Source organism: Clinocottus analis, unplaced genomic scaffold, assembly GCF_023055335.1.
Source record: "Clinocottus analis isolate CAN_PGR_092001 unplaced genomic scaffold, fCliAna1.0.p SCAF_29, whole genome shotgun sequence".
NCBI classification, from domain to species: domain Eukaryota; kingdom Metazoa; phylum Chordata; class Actinopteri; order Perciformes; family Cottidae; genus Clinocottus; species Clinocottus analis.
The window spans coordinates 1,190,072-1,210,141 of NW_027176031.1; the positions used below are offsets into that span (position 1 = coordinate 1,190,072).

The 20,070-nt window shown below is 45.0% G+C and overlaps 2 protein-coding genes across 6 annotated transcripts; one reads left to right on the plus strand and one right to left on the minus strand.

Moving 5' to 3' along the window:
- The first annotated feature begins 535 nt into the window (after positions 1–535).
- ddx10 (DEAD (Asp-Glu-Ala-Asp) box polypeptide 10) lies at positions 536–4,526 on the plus strand. Its single transcript, XM_068593181.1, has 2 exons — positions 536–1,939; positions 2,053–4,526. Exons 1-2 carry the CDS (start codon positions 590–592, stop codon positions 3,199–3,201), a joined length of 2,499 nt encoding a protein of 832 aa, XP_068449282.1. The 5' UTR covers positions 536–589; the 3' UTR covers positions 3,202–4,526.
- A 792-nt stretch (positions 4,527–5,318) lies between these two features.
- On the minus strand, positions 5,319–19,742 carry taf4b (TAF4B RNA polymerase II, TATA box binding protein (TBP)-associated factor). 5 transcript variants are annotated; one of them, XM_068593280.1, is made up of 17 exons: positions 19,486–19,740; positions 19,068–19,117; positions 18,312–18,815; positions 17,313–17,434; positions 17,131–17,238; positions 16,110–16,238; positions 15,399–15,521; positions 15,021–15,110; positions 12,940–13,071; positions 11,627–11,759; positions 10,259–10,343; positions 9,934–10,094; positions 9,702–9,832; positions 9,412–9,537; positions 9,159–9,215; positions 8,188–8,295; positions 5,319–5,684 (listed from the first exon to the last, which is right to left on the minus strand). In XM_068593280.1, the coding sequence occupies exons 3-17, from the start codon at positions 18,805–18,807 to the stop codon at positions 5,559–5,561; spliced, it is 2,127 nt and encodes a 708-aa protein (XP_068449381.1). In that variant the 5' UTR covers positions 18,808–18,815; positions 19,068–19,117; positions 19,486–19,740; the 3' UTR covers positions 5,319–5,558. The 5 variants fall into 5 exon arrangements, 4 of the variants coding, with proteins under 4 accessions (XP_068449381.1, XP_068449380.1, XP_068449383.1 ...); XM_068593279.1 differs by lacking the exon at positions 19,068–19,117; XR_011078407.1 differs by lacking the exons at positions 5,319–5,684; positions 19,068–19,117 and adding an exon at positions 8,875–8,994 and having other exon boundaries at positions 19,486–19,739.
- Between the last annotated feature and the right edge of the window lie 328 nt (positions 19,743–20,070).

Genomic DNA, 20,070 nt, shown 5'->3' on the forward strand with positions numbered 1-20,070 from the left:
GGGCTTTTTATTTAATGTCCAGGATAGGGCTCCAATTAAAGGTTGATTTTCATGTAAATCAGTCGGTTATTTCTCGAGCAATTTGTCTTTTGGTTCATTAGAAAATAATTTTAAAAAAAATACCGTTCACAATCAATCCAGAGCACAAGGTTACGCCCTCAAATGTCTTATTTTGAACTAAAACATATTTGTATGTGAGAAGCTAAAACCATAGGTGACATATTTCTCTAAAGAATAAAAACTATGACTGACTCAATTACCATTTTGAATAATCAGAACTGAAATTGCTGCAATGAAAAAGTCTGACTAGAATAAAGCTCAATAAACTCACGAATAAAAACGAATATGATAACAGAGATTATAATAATAAAACAGAGAGATTGTACAGTGCCGTTTTGATGGTTTGAATTCAGAGTAACTAAAAGCTGCCTGACGGGTGTCTCTGAGGGCAAACGGAAGCATTCACATGGACACGCACAATGATGACGCCGTGCTGCATGCGACGGAGCGCTGTCTTCTCCACGCTGCTCGGTAGAAGCTACAGGCGGTGTGTTTATAACTCTTCTCTGGCTCCGATTATCTTAAAACCATGGAGAACAAGGGCGGAAGTTCCACCGGAATGAAACCCAAACCCGCGAAGATGAAAGACAGAGCCGACCCCGTCAGAAACTTCGAGAAATGGAAGAAAAAATACGAAAAGACGAAAGCACAAGTGAAGCGAGAGCGAGCGAAGCAGAAGAAGCCCCAGTGGCAGGTCGAGCGCGAGTACATCGACAGGCTCGTGAGCAGGTACGGTGATATCAACGCCAAGGAGGTGCTCAGGTTCTCTGACTTCCCCATCTCAAAGAAGACCCTGCTGGGTCTGCAGGGGGGGCAGTACCGGCAGCCCACGGAGATCCAGAGGCAGACAATCGGCTTCGCGTTGCTCGGGAAAGACGTCCTCGGCGCGGCCAAGACCGGCTCCGGGAAGACGTTAGCCTTCCTCATCCCTGTGCTGGAGTGTCTGTACCGTCACCAGTGGAGCTCCATGGACGGCCTCGGGGCCCTCATCATATCCCCCACCAGAGAGCTCGCCTACCAGACCTTCGAGGTTCTCCGCAAGGTGGGCAAGAACCACGAGTTCTCCGCAGGGCTCATCATCGGCGGGAAGGACCTGGAGAGCGAGTCTGAGAGGATCCACCGCACCAACATCGTGATCTGCACGCCTGGCCGATTGCTCCAGCACATGGACGAGACCGCGACCTTCCACGCCTCTGACCTCCACATGCTGGTCCTGGACGAGGCGGACCGCATCCTGGACATGGGCTTCGCGGACACGCTCAATGCCATCATGGAGAACCTGCCCAAGACCAGGCAGACTCTGCTGTTCTCTGCCACGCAGACCAAGTCGGTCAAAGACCTGGCCCGGCTCAGCCTCAAAGACCCGGAGTACGTGTGGGTCCACGAGAAGGCCAAGTTCAGCACGCCGGCCTCCCTGGAGCAGAGCTACGTGGTGTGTGAACTCCACCAAAAGGTCAACATGCTCTACTCCTTCATTAGGAGTCACCTGAGAAAGAAGATCATCGTCTTCTTTGCCTGCTGCAAGGAAGTGCAGTACCTGTTCCGGGTCTTCTGCCGCCTCCGGCCTGGCATGCCGATCCTGGCGCTGCACGGCAAGCAGCAGCAGATGAAGAGGGTGGAGGTCTACAACGACTTCCTCAGGAAGCAGAACGCTGTGCTCTTCGCCACCGACATCGCCGCCCGTGGCCTGGACTTCCCCACGGTCAACTGGGTGCTGCAGTTCGACTGCCCGGAGGACGCCGACACCTACATCCACCGGGTGGGTCGCACCGCCCGGTACAAGGAGGGCGGGGAGGCGCTGCTGCTTCTGCTGCCCTCGGAGGAGAAGGGCATGGTCGGCCAGCTGCAGGAGAAGAAGGTGCCCATCAATAAGATCCAGGTGAGACTGTGCGCTTGTCGACACGAGGTTGACTATATAGCCTGTAATTGCCACAAACATATGGATTTGACCACCTTTGTATTTTCTCATTTTGTTCTGTGCTTTGGTTCCAGGTGAATCCAGACAAGCTACAGAACATCCAGCAGAAGCTGGAGGCCTTCCTGGCCCAGGAGAAGGAGCAAAAGGAGCGGGCTCAGAGGTGCTTTGTCTCTTACCTGCGCTCCATCTACCTGATGAAGAACAAGGAGGTGTTCGACGTCTTCCAGCTCCAGATCCAGGACTACGCCCTCTCCCTGGGCCTCGCCGTGGCCCCCAGGGTGCGCTTCTTGAGCAAAGCTCAGACGCACAAAGCCATGAAAGACAGTCAGAGAGAGGAGGAGCAGTCTGAGGGGGAAGACGAGCTGAGCAGCTTCAAGGCCCCGCTGAAAGGAGGCGACCCGCAAGAGGAGAGTCAGAGCTCAGAATCCGAAGATTCAGGCGACAACAAGGAAAGCGGTAACAAAGTAGAGGCGCCTCTGGGTCTTGATGACGACGAAAGTGATGACGATCTACGAGACCTGGACCTGCTGACGGTCAAAAGAAAGGACGTTTTTAACCTGACGGGGGACACTGAGAGTTCAGAGGAGCTTGACAAGGTCTTCACAAAGAAAACGGAAAAAGAGACAAAGTTCAAAGAAGCCAAAAAGACCCTCAAGAGAAACTTCCAAGTCAACACCAAAGTGGCGTTCAGCGAGGAAGGAAAGGCCGTGCAGCTGTGGCCGCCGGTCCAACGCGCAATGACCCAAGAAGAAGGGGAGGAGGATGAAGAGGTTTCGGGTATCAACGTGCAGAAGGCGAAGGAGAGGTTGAAGCGTGAGGACCAGGCGTTCGACAAGCAGGAGTACAGCCGCAAGGTCAAGGCCAAGCACAGAGAGCAGAGGCTGAAGGCCAAGGAGGCACGCAGGGACGCCAGCAAGCAGCACGGCCGCTCGGCCGACGACGATGAGGAGGATGACGTGTTTGCGTACCTCGCCAACCACAGCGAAGACGAGTTTGACCCCAGCACCCTGCCGGATCCTGACAAGCTGCCCACCGGAGAAGAGGAGGAAGAGCAGGTGACGGCAGCCAAACGGCAGCACAGTGACGAGGAAGAGGAGGAGAAGCTGGCAGCGGGGAAGAGAAAGAAAGTGAGCCGACAGAACGATGAGCACAAAGCCCTGGACACTGGCCTGTCTCTGGCTGAGGACGAGCAACTGGTCCTGCATCTGCTAGGACAGAACTAGAGGAGGCAGAGAGGATTCTGGGATGTAAAACCTGTCCTCGTTGGAAGGGCGACAGAGAAAAGGTGACTTCATTGTTTTACTGTTGCACATCCAGAATGTTGGAGGACTCAGGATGAGACATTATGAAGTGGTATAGTAAAGCATCCATAAAGGGCTCAAGATCCTACAACTCCACAATGCAACAGGTTACATCTTTTCATTAAAGCCTTGAAAACTTGGCTTCAAATCTAATTTGTCTGAAAATTAAATTTACCTGCAACACTTAAAGTTCTGTAACCTCTTTAAAGTGCAATGTATGGGCTTTGGAGCATCTTCTATATAAAGTTATAGTATAACATCTACCTGAGCGGAGTCTCCCTGTGTTTCCTGTGGGCATGTCCTGCTGGTAACCTCACAGCTGCTGATGACATCAACCTTAACGAGTGTCGTTATGGCGGCGTAACCCCCTCAGTTAGCTGTCAGCTGTTGTGTAGTTTGCTCGTTTGGCTTCTCGTCGCTGTGTTGAGGCAATATGAAACGCATCCAATCTCATATCTTTACCACCGTATTATTGAGTATTGATTTTGAGTTGCTCAGGTTTGATCAGCTTCAGTTGACATCCAACCTTTTTGATTTAACTGTTGACTTTATCTAGATTTCACAACTTCAGATGGTAGCATCATCCTGATGACATCAGCTTGACAAAGCTCCTCCAGTCTGTTCTGACTGGTTGATTAGTCTGTGCGCGTGACTCCGTCTTGTAATCAATGACATGTATTGAGTAACTTTTAGGGATCGACTTGTATATTAAATCATTTGTGTTCAGTTTAATGGTTTTGAAATGGATTTTGATTGCAGTTTTGTTTTATCAACATTTGTAGGATCAGAAGTTAATAGTCTAAACCCCGCCCCCTTTACACCGCCGCTCACCTGACCAATCAGTGCTCTGATCACCAGGAGACTTATGGAAAGACTCAAATAAAAATGAGCAGAACAACTAATATTCCATAAATACAAACTTAAGTTGGCAGCTATATCACTAATGAAAAAGACTTTCCTGACCTCTTACTGCTGAAATGTCCCAGGTGGTGGCGCTATGCTGCAAATGCTTCACCATGAATCTGTTTTCCACATGCAGTCTAGTCTTATTAATACAGGGTTCATATGCTCATGGAAAACCTGGAAAAGACTTGGAGCTTTAAAATGGTTATTTCCAGGCCTGAAAAAAACCTTGGACAAAATAAAATCCCAAGTGTACTAAAAGTAATATAAATGTGTTAATTCATGTGTTCATGATGATAATTGTGCTTTTGATAGAAAGAGGCTGAAATTTAAGCAGGCATACATACAGGCATCTATATAAATGTTTATTCCTTTAATCAAACTATTGTCTCATTCATTTGTCATTTAAGGTGTACTGTATGCTTTGAATCCTCATTGTTTGAATACATTTTATCACTCTTTACTGTTTACACAGATTTCACTACGTTTGCTCATAAAAATGCATTGGTCACAATGTGCATGAACCATATTATTGTGGTGGATCCGATGGAATGTAACAAGACGGCGCTAAGGTGGGCTTAACAGGTCTGCAGTGAGGTGGTAATAGTCGATAAAACATGGCCGTTCCCCTCCACTAGTCCCACCACTTACGCGTGTGTCGACATCCTGACACAACTGCCCTAACGAAAGCAAACTAACAACTTTAAAACGTGTATATATATATATTTAAAAAAATGAAAGCAAATTTGAACCCCCACGCCTCCTTGATGCTGTCAGAAGTGTCAGACACTGTTTTAAGCAAAATAAAGAAAGTAGTAAACATTTTAACATCCACATTTCTGTTCATCAGGACACTTTGATGTCATACTGCTAGTTTCTTCCTGTTTGTATCCAAAAGCATTGGAAGCTTCAAGGTTTCACTTTTTTTTTAAAAACAGCGACACCTGGTGGCCGACCGGAGTCAAAGCAGCCGTTTAACACCAATGAGTCGCATGACCAAGCAAAAAAGGTCTTGTCTGAAGGATCATTTCATGGTTTGAAAACCTCATAACTTCAACAGTGTTTTTGTCTTCAGCGTTGATGTAACACGAGGTACGGCTATAGACTAAACCACCACACAGTCCAAGGCAAGATGCGACAGTCCACTTCTTTTAATGGTCAAATAATAAACGAGCAGAACAATGAAACGCTCAACATTCAACTTCGTACTCAACTCATCTGTTCAGGAAACAGCAGTTTCATCATCTTTATCATTGTTTTAATCAAAACTAGAAGCGCTTTAGAGACCAGCTGATCACCATCACTGATCCACATACTGAAAAATAAATAGGAGGTGAAAGATAAAGAAGCTCTGCTCAGATGAATATGAGTGAGGCTCAGAGCATGGCTCTGTACAGGGAAAGGGAGTGGCACAGGAAGCGGTCCTGCTCCATACACACCAGCAGATCCCTCAGCAGGACCCGGGTCATCCTCTGAACACCCGGTCTGGGCAGCAGGGTCACCTGACACACACACACAAACACACTCGCTTACTTTCAAATGCATGGCATGGTCTTTATCAGTGAATAGTCATGAAGAGCTGTTCTAAAGCAGCGTTTATATTTACGTCATTAACAAAGAACACATTTGGTGCTTTCCAGGGCTAAATAGCTTCGTTCATAACAATGACATTGGAATGCTGCAGTCCTTTGTGTTCATTGGGTGTGAACCCGGTCTTGCTGAAGCAGACGCGTCAGGTGCTTTGTTGCACAGAACGTCTGAGGAGCATCATTAGAAACCGTTGGGCCCGTCTGAAGCAGCAGTCCTCAACCTTTAAAGTTTAAGCCATATGACGTAATAAATGTGACGTAATAAAGTGATACGACCGACATAGACAATTTAGAGTGCATAAAGATACAAGTCACCATTACGCCGACAATGGTAGCTCTGCGCTTGTTTCTCCGCTACACACCGGTCCTATCTCGGGGTGATATGAAACAATAACACCCGACGTGTGTTGTTTATGTCCAGTATATTGCGTAACTTAAGCCCGCTTCACAAAGACAGAATGTTGAAATGGAGGCAGGATTTCACTGCTTTGTTGGCAATCACAGGATGTTCTTCCTTGATTTTAATGCAGAACACCGACAGTTTGGCACCGAGTTGAAAGTTTCATTTTTTGGGGGTATACACTGACCTCTTGCATGTGTCAGGAGGTCACGTCTGGGTTACCTACCGATGGATGTATCCGGTCAGTTCTCAAAATACAACATATTTCTAACCTTCATTTTTTAAAATTACTTTTAAAAAAAAAATCATTCTCCCTGTGCGAGCCCGGTACCAGAGACTGCGGGTCTCTAGAACCCAACAGCTAAAACGCTCATTTCATCCATCAAATCGCTTTATTCAAAGAGAGGATGCTGTTCAAGGATTTGTTAGGATCAGACGTTCACTGAACGGGGCCTCGTGCAAGTCAGATGGAGACAAACAATCCTGGTTTTCTCAATCCTGAGCACACCCCTCCTGTAGTTAGCCATCTCTGTGTGCTGTGCCAGCTGAGGAGGTAGAGGAAGCCCTGTGGCTTTAGAGGAGAGAGAGGCAGCCGGCTCCGCTGGGTAATGGAGTTCAAAGGCAGAGGAGCGTGAGCAGTTACAGCGTCCTCGCTCTAAACCCACAGCCTACAGGGCTGCACTTCAAAAACACACAACTAAAGACTCCATGAGCTAAACCAACAGTCTCACACATGCTGCTGTGCGACGCTGTGGCTGCCTGTGTGCCTGCGTTATCCGAGCAAACTAGCTGCGAGCATCTTAGTGCTTCATGCTCTTCACTGCCAGGCCCTTTCCATCTTTTCCTCTTCATTTCTGAATGTTTGGCTGTTTTCTTCAGACGCAGCCAACTGGCAACGTTTTGGTTGGGTCTTCTGGAGCTCGTCGTTCAGAAGAAACCTTAACCTCTAAACTAGCGAGCTGCGAGTCCAGCTGGGGGCAACAAACATCTGAGCCTGTTGACCATGGGGACATTTTGACTCGTTACATGTTTTGAGCAAATGGAATTTGACTGATTGTAGGATGAGCAAAAAGAAATATTCAAACAGAGGTCAGTCCCCACAACAGATGTTTCAGCTGTATTCATTTGTGCCAGGCTTCTGTTAGAGACCGGCCTGGATCACATCTTCTCATATCAGAGTTAGAAGCTCCCGGTCACTGTCACCATGCGTACCTGTTGTCTTGACCACCACTCTGCTGCTCGGAGTTCCTCTTTTTGCAACGAAAATATTATTTTCATTTCAACATTGACGTTAATTTGTGCCAATGAAACAACACTTCCTGTTAAGGTGTTTCACATTAAAAGCTTTCCAGGAGTTTAAATGACACAATTCCAGCATCTCCTAAGAGGCTTTTTATGTGAAACATCTGCTGGCAGTGGGAGTTAGTGCTTTACGAGGCCGTGCATGTATGTCGTTGGTTTGAATATTGGATTAAATCCAAAGTGGCAGAAGGAGTGAACGCCTCACACCCGTCTGAAGACATATTGTGACTCGTATTCGTGCACTGTGGCTCTGCTGTGAGTAATCAGCCGTTTTACATCACTGATGACTGTGCATTTGTGTTTCTTTGGAGCAGACGGCTCGGGACAACACGGGGCCGAAGTGTAGAAGCCATTATATGATTTATGTTTAACCGGTTTGTTTGTTTGATTGGCTATGTTTTTGATGACGTGGTGATGCCAGGGGGCGTTCACATTATATAATTGTCACCTGAGTGGAGACAGGTGTATTTTGTTTTAGAGTGTGGAAGGGCAACCTATTTTTAACCACACGCACTAAGAACAGCATAAAGACTGCATTAAAGATCATGTTAAGATATATTGCCACTTTGAAGGGAATTTAAAGACAAAGCGGGTTTTTCTGTTCAATTTATTTTCTGCTTTACAATAAAAGTATTTGAAGAAACACCTTGCAATGCTCGTTTATCTACCAACCGCCTGTACAGGTTCTCTGGTTTGTTTTCACTGCAGACCAACCTGGCTCTCCGGCTGCTCCAGAGGTCTCTTCTTGCGAGGCCCAATGGCTGCCAGAGCCGTGAGGTTGGCTTCTCGCTGCTGCAGCTGAGCTTCTTCCATCTGCTGCAGCTGAAAAGGGAAGAGAGGCCAACGATTACTTAGAATAAAGAGTCTACTGAACCAGCAAGTTCACTTCTCTTGTGCACATGGAGGTGTGTTCTTTATATTATGGCTGTTATCCTGAAATACGATTTAAAAAATTGCAATATATCCCTTTGCTGCTGGGAGACTGTGCGTGCATCTGGGAGCTCCACAGCAGCCGGAGCAGGTGTCACAGCTACCGGTGCCTATAATCTCCCTCCACACACACTGCTGCATTACTAAATTAACTATTAGCCAGAAACATAGCAGAGATTTAATTAGTTCCCCTCTCTCTCTCCCTCTCTCTCTCTCTCTCTCAAATTATTTTCTTCTTAAATCTTCTGTTTATTACCGTTCTACTGTTTATTTATATTACTTGTTTCTTTATCTTATTACTGGTGCGCAGTGCTACTGTAATCCTGTAATTTCCCCACTGAGGGACTAATAAAGCATTATCTTATCTTATCTTAAAAGGTTAACGATGAAGGAAATTTCCTCACAGGAACAGTGACGACACGCAACATAACGAGTCCATGGAGACTGGAACACCGATCTATTGGGACTCACAGAGCCAGTTGGAAAAGGTTCTGCCAGGTCCGAAGCTAGCTCAACTACTGTTAGAGCGTAGAGTGAAAAGAGGTGGGACTTGGGAAGGATCCATTTTCATTTCTCTCAGTGTTCTGTTAGCTTCAAATATATGACCATAAATACAGATGATTAGATACATTTGTCAGTCTAACGCAACAGTCAATAAATCTTACTTTCATACACACATTATAGATACACAGCTTACAGTTTTGGATGGTATGGTGGAGTCTCTCAGCATGCTCCAGGATGAAACACATACACACCTCTTTGGCTCTTTGCTTGAGCTGCTGATGCTGTGGATCCTCTGTGTGTGAGCGACTCTGACCACAAACAGACCGATGTCAAGTCAGTGAGCAGAATTTACACAAATAGAGGTCGAAATTATCGGATAAAATGCTGACGTGACCAGAAACACACTCTGAGCCCAAGATACACTTTATATGATGACAACACACTTTATATGACGACAACACAGTAGTCTTGTTTTTATCTGGTTGAAGTGAAACATGAGCTCACTCTGGCCAAACGCAGCAGTCTCTCTCGCTCCTCTTCATCCATCCTCTTCTTCTTTAAACTCTCCACTTCCTCCAGAAAGCGAAGCTGGGATCGCACATCACTCACTTTGGTATGCCACAAGTCCTCCTGTTCGCTCGCACGCACACGCACACACACACACACACAATGTGAAAAGGATCCTATACAATTATAAGAAAAAGGTTTTTGTCTTGACATCAATACAATGTCATATGATTCTTAGTGTGAATGAATACAGAATCCCTCATATGGCCACAACATGGCCGCTGTACCTTCAGGGCAGCCTTGCGGTGCTCTGCCACCACAGTGAGCTTCTCCAGCAGCTCACGGAGACACTCCTGGGTGGCATGAGACACCAGAGACACCACCTCTGGACCGACATCCGTCACTCCCAGTGCCCGTCCTAACACAGCACACAGAGACACCCTAAAGCTGAGCGTGTCCAGTAAGATAAGGGTTTCTATTCATACTTGGTTGTCTTGTTGAGACCAACGTCTCCTGCACCTGTACACAGGATTCGGCTGAGCACTGGGGCTGGTGAGAGGAAGGGCTGGTCCTGGCACGACTGCACCACGGAGCCCACCACCGTGGTCAAGATCTGAGCATTCTCCTCTCTCAGGTTGACTCCAGCCATGGAGGCGACGTCGTTAATGTCATCGTCCTCTCTGGGAAACACACACACACACACACACACACACACACACACACACACACACACACACACACACACATAACTCTGCTTTGCCCTCTGACAGAATGTGGGTCAGAATTACCCAATTGAAACCCCTCACACTGACATCTGAGTCTGAGGGTAAAGTGGATGTTTTACCTGTATGATCCTGAACTGTCCTTGAATGCAAATGTAGCAGAACGACGTGGCTCCTGAGTGATAGGCTGCTTCAACGACAACGTCCCTAGAAAAAAGAAAAATATACAAGGTTATTTTGAGAGTTACGTCTCTTTTAGCCCGTGTCAGCGCTTGTGGGTGTAAATTCAGTTTGCTGTACTTAGTAACTTCATCTGGCCATGAGCCTGGTGTTAATGCGCTGCTTCTTGTTAGCTCAGTTCTGCCTGCATTGTAACCTAATCTCAATATGTAAATGAGAAAGGCCGACTTCATCAAACCTTTCTCATTACATTTCCTTTGAAATGAGCTCTTTGTGCAGTTCCACCTACACGGACACCATTTGACATGGACGGTCACAGTCCGGTGCACCCAGAGTACATGTTCAAAGTTCCTCCTGTAAAACCGTTAGCTGTTAGCAACAAGTGGATTGGTGTGCTTCAGTCACGTTTTGGTGAAAGCAAAGAGAGCTGAAAGAGATTCAACAGCAACGGAGACATCGTTGTGGGCAAGACGAGGACGGAGCTTCAGAGGACGGGAGTGGAAACATCACCGGGAGAAGAAACGTTTGGGGTTTTGAATGTTTGAATGTTTAAATATAGTCACGGTGGAAATGGCACTAATGAAACACACTATTTTCAATTTCATGATATAAGAAAAAAAAAATATCTGTCCTGTATAGGAGACACTGCACGGAGGAGATTGATTGACAAGGTGTACAGTGCAGTCTCTCAGCTTAATGAGGGCGCAGAACACAATGCGCGTTCATACTGTAGCTGTAAAAAAATAAAAGCAACAAAAAAAAAAATCCGCGAAACAGCGAGTTTGCAAAAGGTGAACCGCGTTATAACGAGGGACGACTGTATAGCCTATTGTGACCCTGTTCATACGGTGTAATACAGAAGGGTTCCTTATGCAGTAGAATGACCTTACCAAAGCTGCCAGAGGCCAACATGTTATCAGCCACCAGCAGGACGATTGTTTCTGCCTTTGACATTTGCACTACTGTCTGTCTTGTTTTCCTGCTGTAGCAAATGTGCACCGAAGCGTGACTCCTGAACCAGGGTATGAACGACACCCTGAGGGGTGTGTACCGCTCCTCTCCTCCTACATTTTTGTCTGTGCAGCCTGTCCTCTCCAGGTTTCAGGGTGGAGGAGGTCATGCAGCTCAGGCTGCAGTGTTTTGACTAGCATAACCTTAAATAGGATGTTCTTATCGAGAGCTGGGGGAAAATAGAAATGCACTAGATCCCATATGACTTTGATGTCCTAAGATTCTGATTAAATTAAAACATGTACACAGATAATCGGAAAAATGTCGAAGACATTCCCAAAGTCCCCCCCATCTGTTACCTGTAAAGGGTTTTCCCGACTGGACCTCTGTGTGCTTGGGGGCGGGTCTGCTGCTCTTCAATATGTAATTTCTGGACTGGACTAATGTCGTCATACCCGGTCTCAGAGTCCCTGCTGGAGGCTGCTGGATAACCTAAAGTTATTAAGATTACATTTAGATGTATTGGTTTTCACAGCCAGTACGACACAGAAACATGAATACACATAGCAACATACATAAGAGGACAGCAGGAACATGTCCACATCCTCTCTCATCATCATCATTCATCCATCCCAGCACAACTGTATGAATTGGGCAGTTTGTCAGAAAGGACAACGTTCCTGCTAATGCTAGCCCTTGAGGTGCGTTTGATGTGCTCATGAGCTGGAGCTAGTGGACTGCTGACATGGTGAGGAGGGACTGAATGGTAACACCAATGAAGTTGTGTGGTTATGCTAAGTATGGCCTTAGGCAGGAGAAGCTCCTCAAAGAAACGGACATGTTTTCATTAATGTTTAGTGTTTATTGACACACACAAAGATTATAGAAGCTACAAAAAAGTAGAAGCCAACAACGTTATCTTTGACTACACAAAGGAGTGTCTCCAGGCAACGCTAAACAACAAGCGCTGAGAAGACGCTACTCCATACCTATTGTTACCATAGTTACACATCCTCCATGCCCAACGCCACTGCGTCAGTGTGACAGAAAAGGCACATAACGTTACTTTTGTTAACACAGATTATGGTGAATTATGGCCGTGAGTTTACAGGTCGGCTCATGTGATCTAAAAAAAAAAGACCATAAAAAACACTATTTTCTTTTCATCACCACACATTTTTTTTCTTGTGTTTTTTTCACAGAAATCTCTGACTTTATATTCTCACAAATCTTTGCATTTCTTCATGTAAATTTGCCACTTCAATGTTGGAAATTCACTTGGAAAATTAATACGATGACGAAAATCAATATTTTATGGAGCTAATTAAGAAGCTTCACAGTGTTTTGCATGTGTTACTCCACACTGCATGACTTAAGGTTCCCTGTGGAGGTTTTGACTCCTTGTGGCTCCATTTAGCCGTTTGTCGTGAATCCCTGTTGTGTTTACCTCATGACACGATACACACTCTGGCCCTCAGATATGCCGCCATCTCTGCTCTCATCCAACTGCTCTATGTCTCTAATTCTCCTCAACAGTTAACCGCATACACATTGGTTAAAACCAGGACAAATCCAGCTGATAAAAGTTATGGATCACAAATGACATGTCCCTCACATTTACCGATAATTACTTGCGTTTCTATTCTCAAAACATTAGAAAAGTGTCCTCTACCTGCGGGCTGGCAGTGTGGGGAGGAGCTGTGACGGTGCTGGGCGACTTCTTGAGGTTGACCGCAGACGTTGAAGCCTGTTGAATGAATAACTGTGGGTCTGCAGTGAGGCGGCGCACTGCGGGAAGACTTTTCTGGAGCAAAGACGAAAAGAGAACGCTAACACAATCCAACTCGAAGCAACTTGGTTCATTATGGGATAAATATCCCATAATGGGATATTTATCCCATAATGAACCTTCTATATTGGGATATATATTGGGATAAATATCCCATAATGAACCTTCTAGTTGGACTGTGCTTAGAGTTCTCTTTTTGTTGGTAAAAGAATACAACATGAATGCATTGACATCATATCTGATCACATTAACACATGGCATGTGCAGGTTCTGAGTCCAATACCTACATTTACTTAAACAATGATTAAATATCTGACATGCAACAGGTGTCGCCTTCTAAATTCAGCCCAACTTACTTTGCTCAAACTACTAACGGCCCGGATCCAAAAATAAGTTGATCAGCCTAAACGATCAATGTGATATGAATGGAGCCGGGACACTGACTCCTGAAACTGACTTGAAGCCAGAGAGGTCCCATACAACTCTGTTGTTGAAATATCTTACAATCTTTTTTCTTCAGACGCTGCAATTTCTGCACTCAGTTTTAGGAATAAATCCCTGGAGATGGAGCAGACTAAAGTAGACTCCACAGGAGGGTTGTCACGATACCAAAATTATGACTTCGATACGATACCTGCCATTAATATCACGTTATCGATACTTACGATACGACACTAGAATTTGATACGATACCATAAATAAGATACGGTGCTGGTATATTTATCTATAATAGTAATAAATAAAACATCTTTATAGTTTCTTTTTTGACCAGCTTGTTTCTGCCCAGCTTTTTGAACACTTGACAAATGGCATTGATACTAGTATTAGCATACAGCAAGATATTAATGAAAACTACATGGTGCTATCATAGCATTGATTATACACGGCTATGTAGGTCTATTGTCCGGATGACTACATAGTTATTTCCATAAGTATGAGCAATTGTAGATAATAATACTCCATACTACTACTACTACTACTACTACTACTACTACTAAGAAGAAGAAGAAGAAGAAATTTACAGATGTGTGTTTGAGGCGAAAACAACCTAAAGCTATCATATGGGTACATTAAAGATTGAAACATAATTAAAAGGGTGATTTCTCCCCTTTATTGAAAAATGCACTTATTAATAATCTTGAACAAATTAGCTCAAGATCCATCCTCAGGCTCCACCAGCATGTCACCGTTTCGCATCAATTGTGTTTCATTTGGTACACTTTTGTGTGCATTCTGACCTCATGATCATAAATGCTTGTAGACAAACTAGGCTAATGCTACTCGTAGCTGTAGATGAGTGAGCTGTGGGTTTTTCATGTTTATAATTACATTTGCTTACCTGTCGTTCGTTAAACTCTTTAAAAAGTTCGGGCTGTCTGCTTGAAAGGTGCTTGGTCATGTTTGACATGTTACCTCCCTTTGCCTGTGTTGCTTTAAAGCACGTTTTACAGACTGGTCTATCGGTGTCAGTGGGCTTTCCCTCACAGTCTGCACTGTCTCCAAAGTATCTCCAGATTACACTCCTGACGTCTTTTTTTTCTACAAGCAGAGGACGGTCGGCAAGAGCTCCTGAGCTCAGGCCATGTCTCCCCAGGTCACTGCTGTGCGCTCTGCTGCTGCTGCTCTGCTCCGTCGCCTTAAGCCCCGCCCCCCTGAGCTCTGTCTCCATGCACTCTCTGCATGCAGCATGAGAGAGAGAGAGAGCGGAGTTTTTAACGTACGGGTAGTGCGGTACTTTTTTAGTATCGGTATACGGTGCAACATTACTCCACAGTACTGTTCAGTTAAAAGGATCGAATTTAAAATCAGCCTCATCTTTGCCAAGACAGACCCATCAAAATATATTTGGATCCTAGCTAGTTAAAAATCTGTGTGGAGTTTGAGTCACTTTGGACATTGTGAGACGTCCTGGACCTGCAGACCCCGAGCAGCGAAAGAGAATGTGCTGTTGCATCTCCAGTCACCTTGAGGAAAGGCACCAAGCAGGGCTGTGGAGTGGACTTCAGCGCTTGGTAAAGCCGCTCTGTAAACTCCTCTGCTTCTAGCTTTCCTTCCTGCAGGACAGGAAAAAGGGCCAATCCTTCACTTTTTTATACATTTATGTCACCTGTAGCAGTAAGCTCTAAACTAAAGAGAATACGCTGGTAAATTAGCACTGCTAATACTTGATGAACAGCATAACAACACAGTTTAAAAATCAGGGCAAAATGTCAAACCTGAGGCTTCACAACTATATTCAACCACCAATGGGTGACGATTTGGGGACTATGTTTATTTTAAAATTCAGACTTCATTATTCCATTTCTCCACAGTGAAAGTGAGGATGAAGAGCAGAGCCATACCAGCAGACTCCGGACCAGTCCTCTGACGTTATTAGCCATGTTGGCAGACCTGGAGTCACTGGAGGCCAGCTTGATCAGGGTCACCAGGAAGTTCTTGCACTTCTTCACACTATCCAGAGTCGCCTGTTGGTGAACAACACATCTTGATTAAAGGTCAACTTGGGTACATTTTTGACACTCTTATCGTCTCTTTATAGCACAATTGTGCAATAAAAATAAACACACACAAACATGACTACGTAACAAACACAGAAAATGTCCTGAAATAAACTTTTCTCCTCAGGAAAAAGGTACACTGCACAATAGATTTGCATTTCAAACACCACATGCATGCTGGGTATGTTCAGTGGATTGGAGTAAGATTATAATTTCAACTACAAATACTGTCACACAAGAAGCCTGTAATGTCATCTCCTCATGCAACACTGATGAACTCTGATCACTTAACACAGACTCACCTATGAAATGAATCATGAAATCTTACAATACACTTTTCAGGAATGTTTTATTAGTGGAAACAGTAAAAATACAAATCAAGAATTGCTATTTTCATGATTTTAAGTTGATTTTTCTGCAATAACCGCACAGTGCAGCTTCAGACTGACATCGGTTTACTCAGCCAAGAGAAATCTAAACCGAGGAGGCGGGTCTGAACTGGGAGACGGGTCTGAACTGGAAGGCGGGTCTGAACTGCTACTGGTTTTGACTTACCTGATTAATGGTGATTGGTGACTCCTTTTTGGTTTCTGTGGCAAGCGCCTGAATGCGAGGCTGGCTCCCCCGTTCAGACACACCGCTGAAGGTCTGAACTACAGCTGGTTTGGGAGTCACACCGATCCCCTGAACAACACAATACAATCTATCACTCCAACACAGATACAACTGACTAATGGTTAGGTAACCGGATGCATGTACTGGTGACGGGTGACAGCCACTGGTCAATTGAGCAAATAAGACGCGTGTCACCAGCAGGACGTGGGTGGTGTGTCGGAGCAGCAGGGTGGAGATATGCCCTGCTGGGACGTGTACTTGAGCTTCACATTAGTCTGTTTCATCTGTACATGGGAACCTGACCTTCACCAAACTCTAAAGCTCCTGTGTATTTGCAATGTTGAATCTGCTATGGGTTAAACTACAGCACCCTGACGACCTCAATAGAGGCCTTCAGTCCAGTTCCAAGTGAACTCTGGGACGGGTTCATTCTGGTGAGACAGCGATGTGGACAGACAACAGGACGACGTGATAATAATTACACCTGAGTGAGTTTAAACATATGGCACTCGTCTGCTAATCGTGCAAACTGTCAGCGAGGTGTCAGATACCTCGTGAACCATCCAGTCATCAAGCCTTCTCGCACTGCTGGATGAGGGTCAAGAAGCATCCTGCATCTACGACAGCCTTTATTATTCATGGTCAGAATCCTTTCATCATTGTTCACCATTTATGACAGGCAAAGTGTTATCACTATTAGTTAGAGGCGAAGTATTATCACTATTAAAATAATTATAAGTAAAGCAAAGTATTATCATTAATAACAGCTCATGTATTTTAATAACAGGCCACATATTTTTGACTAATGACAGAAAAAGGATTATCATTAATAAAAAGTTAAAATATAATAATTATAGTCATTAATGACAGGTGTGGTTGATTTGCAGTAACAATGTTCCTCATGATCAAACACTACATGAGCTGCTGTCAGTAACTGACAAGAGTAAACCAGCTGGTGTACCTTTAGAACAGCCGTCTTCTGCACTGGTGCTGGGTGGAAACTGGGAGGGGCGGCCATCCTGATCACGGTTACCTTCTCATTAGTTTTATTTCCTGCTGCTGCAGATACCTAATGACAAACATGCCAGGACGTTAAGCTCACAGGAGTGAGGGTCACTTCATTTGACTATTTGACATGCATACCTGTGGGACCAGTATTCTAGGTGCTTGACCACTGACCCCTCTTGGTGCCTGCTGAGCCTGTGCCAAAGCCTGCTGGGATACGAGCATCAGCTGACCACTGTCACTGCGGATCAACATCATACCTGCCAGAGTCCAAAATCACTTACTGTAACGCATTGATGGTTTGTCCGGAAATGAGAACACGCTGGATAAAGTCATTTTAGTAGTTCGTGCCAATACCAGTAAAATACCACTATTCTCAATACCAATTTCGATACCACAATAAAAAAAAAAGATTCCATGTACTTAAACTTGAAACATGAACTTCTTTTTTAAAATATTTTAAAAAACACCCGACACCTTTGCTGCACCACACTTCACTGAAAGTCTTAGTTTACTTTCCTGATTTAGAATTAGCTAAGGAATGTGTCCTCCCGCATCATTTTCATCTGTTGAGAGTTGGCATGCCCAGAACTGAAGGTGACTGGGTCCGCCCACTTACTGACAAAAATAATTCTCGAAAGAGAGAGAGAGAGAGAGAGAGAGAGAGAGAGAGAGAGAGAGAGAGAGCAGTTGACACGCGAGTGCAGTTTAACTAGGGTGACCAGACGTCCTCTTTTTCCTGGACATGTCCTCTTTTCGAGACCTAAAAAATGTGTCCGGCAGGTATTCCAAAAACACTAGGGATTTTGCCTCGTTGGATATTTGTGTTTCTCTGGGTACTTCACAAACTGTTATTACACCCTTACAAGTTCTGGAAACAGTATCTCCCTTACGTCCCACCTTCTTGCACGAGCTCTAACTGTAGAGAGAACTGTCATTGTTCGACCGATCTCAGTGTTGCCATATGCACGATAATTATCCTGTGTGTGTGTGTGTGTGTGTGTGTGTGTGTGTGTGTGTGTGTGTGTGTGTGTGTGTGTGTGTGTGTGTGTGTGTATGTGTGTATGTATGGTGATTTGAGATCCCCACCAATAAGGACTAGGACCTTGTCCACTACAAAGGCGTGCTGCAGCTCACCTGGTGGTATCTGGAGATTAGCTGGGAGCTGTGAGGAGGCAGTCTTTGGCAGCCGGGGGGGCACAGTGACAGTCTGTGGGCTCGCTGCCCTCGGTACGGTTATCACCACTGTCCTTCCGGGGGTTGGGGCCTGGTTCATGGAGGCCAACTGGCTCAGGGCTGGTTTTGTGGCCTGTGGTTGGCCTCCTCCTCCTGCGGTGGACACCTTTGCTACTACCATGAAAGAGGAAGTCTGACGCCCTGGGACTGTAACGGTAGAGGAGGTGGGCTGGTGGAGATGGCCAGCTGGATGGCCAGCTGGGATGGCTTTAGGTAGGGCAGAGACCGGCACCCCTTTGGAGACGCCTGCAGCAGTGGCTGGGTGCTGCAGAGCAGCGCTGGGTGCACATTTAGTCTGGACCTGTAGGATCTTGACTTGAATGGCGGTGTCACCGCTCCCTGCAGCCCCACAGGATTCCAGCTTTTGGGCTTCAAGAACCACTTTATTTGTGGCCATAATTATTTCTGAATGGAGGAAACAAATCAATGTGATTTCATACATAATTCAAAAATATAAAAAAACAAAATCAAGTGTGTTTGTTTCCCAAGTGCTATGAAGTTATGTTACGCTATATTGACCCAAGCTGTAAAGTTACCCCATAAAACAAATATTACATTTAAAATCTATTAACAGTCAACACAAGCCTGTTCTCAGTTCAGCTGACCACCATCAATAAATACTGATATGAATCAGCTGTTTAACTTTACTGTACTTTCCTGCAAACTCCAGGCACAAGTTGATGAAGATCCCTCGGCTAGCTAGCTACCTAGCAAACGTTAAGATAACAACCCGTTAGCGTGACAGATGTTAGCTAAGTTAAAAAAAAACAACATAACTATTTAACCTTATTATTTATATAACTTGACTTCTGTTTGTTTGGGTCATCCAAGTTATGTCTGCAGAAGTATTAACTGGCCGTTATTTCAGCTTGAGACAAGGTCAAGTCTGACGTTAGCTAGCTTAGTTTAACTGAACATTAACACAACTTCGTTGCCAGAATTTACTGTCATTTCAACCAAAGGACCAAAACGGAATAATCGGGAGGGCTGCAGTCGTGGAAGTGGATACATTTACCCCCCTATCATAGATAATATTCACCGAGTTTTCTGAGAAAAAGTGAAGTCACGAGCTCACCTGTTGTCGGTGTTTAGACGGCAGCTTGGGGCCTGAACGCATCCTGGACCGCGCTGCATTTGGGAACACACGGGAAAGATGACGAACTCCGGCTAACTAAAAATATTAAAACAATATTTTATCATGATACATGCGAGTTAAATATATGTTGCGGGATGAATGTGAACTGGACAAAAGTCGCCTTTTTTCCAGTACAATTTGATGTGACGAGAGTGGTAGTAGTCTTTGACTTAAATGTAAATGAAATACAGTGGTGCAGTTTCCAATCAGCAGATAACGCAAATGCATCTTTCCCGTCCACAGGTAGGAAAGAAGAGTCGTTATTACATGGCCACGCCACAAGGCGGCGTCGATAAGACATTCATAATGCAACAACTACTACTACTACTAATAATAATAATAATAATAAACGTCTTCCAATCGTTGGAATCTTCTTCTCTGTAGTCTGCTGGAGGAGCAGCAGCAGACTCAATAAAGTGGTGAAGAAGGTCAGCTCCATCATGAGCTGCAAACCAAATTGGACAGTCTAGATGAGGTGGTGAGTAGAGGACACTGAAGAAATGAATATCCATATTGGATAACGCA

Coding starts and splice junctions, on each gene's coding strand:
- ddx10 (XM_068593181.1), top strand. CDS start 590: ATGGAGAACAAGGGCGGAAGTTCCACCGGAATGAAACCCAAACCCGCG. Junction 1,940..2,052: donor TGCCCATCAATAAGATCCAG/GTGAGACTGTGC, acceptor CTTTGGTTCCAG/GTGAATCCAGACAAGCTACA.
- taf4b (XM_068593279.1), bottom strand. CDS start 18,807: ATGGCCACAAATAAAGTGGTTCTTGAAGCCCAAAAGCTGGAATCCTGT. Junction 16,239..17,130: donor AGAAGACGGCTGTTCTAAAG/GTACACCAGCTG, acceptor TGTGTTGTTCAG/GGGATCGGTGTGACTCCCAA. Junction 15,522..16,109: donor CACCAATCACCATTAATCAG/GTAAGTCAAAAC, acceptor GTTCACCAACAG/GCGACTCTGGATAGTGTGAA.